The sequence below is a fragment of the Octopus bimaculoides genome, chromosome 12, assembly GCF_001194135.2.
Source record: "Octopus bimaculoides isolate UCB-OBI-ISO-001 chromosome 12, ASM119413v2, whole genome shotgun sequence".
Taxonomy (NCBI): Eukaryota; Metazoa; Mollusca; class Cephalopoda; order Octopoda; family Octopodidae; genus Octopus; species Octopus bimaculoides.
In genome coordinates, this window is record NC_068992.1 from 59,822,202 (window position 1) to 59,824,731 (window position 2,530).

The 2,530-nt window shown below is 31.1% G+C and overlaps 1 protein-coding gene across 1 annotated transcript in view; it reads right to left on the minus strand.

The window, feature by feature from the left end:
* The window catches only part of LOC106880106 (small conductance calcium-activated potassium channel protein 1), a 514,884-nt gene that overhangs the window by 112,158 nt on the left and 400,196 nt on the right, over positions 1-2,530 (minus strand). Inside the window, exons 8-9 of the mRNA XM_052972057.1 lie at positions 1,377-1,504; positions 434-503 (exon numbers count right to left, since the gene is read on the minus strand). Coding sequence (XP_052828017.1) covers positions 434-503; positions 1,377-1,504 — 198 coding nt within the window. The remainder of the gene's footprint in view (positions 1-433; positions 504-1,376; positions 1,505-2,530) is intronic.

The window sequence follows — 2,530 nt, forward strand, 5'->3', positions numbered from 1 at the left end:
ATATATATATATTTATACATCAGTATTTATGTATTCATGTACATACATACACTCTCTCTCTCTCTCTCTCTCTCTCACACACACACACAGTTATGGAATATAAGTTTAGATTAGTAATAAAATAAGCAACTGAGCCAAACTTACACCACATTCATCTAGAAACGTACATAATGTTTCTTTGTCTGTCTGTTTGTCTCCCTGTCTCTTTTCTTGTTTTGTATGTGTTTTTTTAAAATCTTTTTGTTTCTTTTTACCAAATTAATATGACATGTTTTCATGTATTGGCTATTTGGTTTTGTTCCATTCATGGTAGGAATTCAATTTTGAAAAAATGTATTTCATTTATTTAATTATTTATTTATTATTATTTTTTTTTTTTATTCTCCTACGACTTCAACGATATTCAAAGAATTTTATTAGATGAAGTTCTCACCTTAGCCATATCCACTAATGTGTTTTGGTTTTCGTTTAATTTCCTCTGATCCATTTTAACTCTTCGAAGACTGGGGAAATGAAAAAAAAGAACACATTTTAGGAATAAACAGGAGTTCTAAAACTGCCTCTGTCACCACCATCACTACCATCATCATCAGCATTACAATCTTCATTACCAACACCAACATCCCATCCAGGTGCAGAATATAGACGCCATAGAAACCAGGAAACCAGCCCCTGTGAGTTGGTATGATTCTAAAAGGTAACTTTACTTACCAATTGTTACTGGATTATTGTTGTATAAACATTAATCAATCATTTTGTTTGATGCCTAAAGTTTTGATGATGTGCAATTCTTATTGAATTGATGTATGATCCTTAAAGGGTTGTTAATTTTTAAACTTTGAGATGTTGCTGGCATTTAATCCTTATCAGACTATTGATTCAAGATCCCTAGGAGATTGCTAGTTTTGTGATCTTGTTTTGATTTTTGGTGTTGTACTTAGGGGATTGCTAGATCATGAGGCTTATTGGTTTGTTAGTTTATGGTCCTTCGGGGATTACTAGTTCATGATCCTTATTGAATTTTTGGTGTGCAATCCTTAGGTGATTGCTAGTGTTTGATCATTACATAGTTACTAGTGTGTGAACCTTACTTGATTCTTTGAGAGTAATCCATATGGGATTGCTGGTATGTGATCCTTATTGGATTAGTGTGCAGAATCCATAATCAATTGTTCATGATTGGTTTTTAATTGAATGCTTCAGGGATACCCATTTTGGGATACTTATTGAATTATTTTTGTGCGATCCTTAGTGAATTGCTGTTATGTGATTCTTAGTGAATCCCTAGAATGTGTTCCTTAGGGTTTTACTTCCATAAAAAGAAGCAAACAAACAAAACTAAAACAACAACAACAACAACAACAACTTATGGTTACCTGTGAATGGCTTGAAGAAATTTTCTTTGGTGACTCCGAACTCTGCTAGCGTTGACTTTTTTCACAAGTTTAGTGTATTTATAAATAAGCCAGGTTTCTCGTAATACATTTGCAGCAGCATTTTTTAGCTTTCATTGGTCGGAGTGAAACAAAAAAAAAAAAAAAAAAAAAAAAAAAAAAAAAAAAAAAAAAAGAGAGAGAGAAGAAAAAAGAAAGAAAAAAAGAAACAATCTATATAGCAATTGTTGAGTGAAGATTATCATTATTGGTTAACAATTGGTTAGTAATTGAAATTTTTGTAATGTGACATGTATCATGCGATGGTATTAAAATTACACAATATGGTATTGTTCAGACAATATTATTATTACTATTATTGTTCTTCTTCTTATTATTATCATTATCATTATTATTATTGTCATTATTATTATTCTTATTATTTCAAATTTTGCTGGGGCCGACTATACCTTTCATCCTTTCAGGGTCAATAAAATAAGTACCAGTTGAATACTGGAGTTGATGTAATTGTCTTACTCCTTCCCCACAAAATTGCTGGCCTTGTACCAAAATTAGAAACCATTATTCTAATTCTGATTATTGTGAAACACTGGGGTCAATTTAATCAACAAGTCCCCTTCTCACAAATTTGAGGCCTTGTGCCTCCAACAGAAAGGATTATTATTATTATTATTATTATTATTATCATTATTATTATTATTATCTTTCTTCTTCTTCTTCTTCTTATCATTATTATTATTATTATTATCATCATTATTATTATTATTACTGTTCAGTAGTTTTATTTTTATAGCGTGCTTTCACTTCACTACTGAGCGCAGCTCTGTGTGCCTTGGGTATGTGCTGTGGTTTGCTGTGATGCTCTTATGGTTACTGTATTGAAAGTGTTTTGCGTAGGATGTGTGCAGTGCCCAGTAGTGCAATTTTCTGTATGTTATATATATATTTGTAAGTCATGGTGTTTTTGTTATGTATTTGTCTGAATATTTTTTTATCATACCTAAGGCACCTACTATGATAGGAATTGTTTGTTTTTAGATTCCACATTCGAGTTACCTCTATTTCCAGGTCTTTGTATTTTGAAATTTTTCCATTTCTTTTAGGGAAACGTTGTCATCTGCTGGTATCTTTATTAT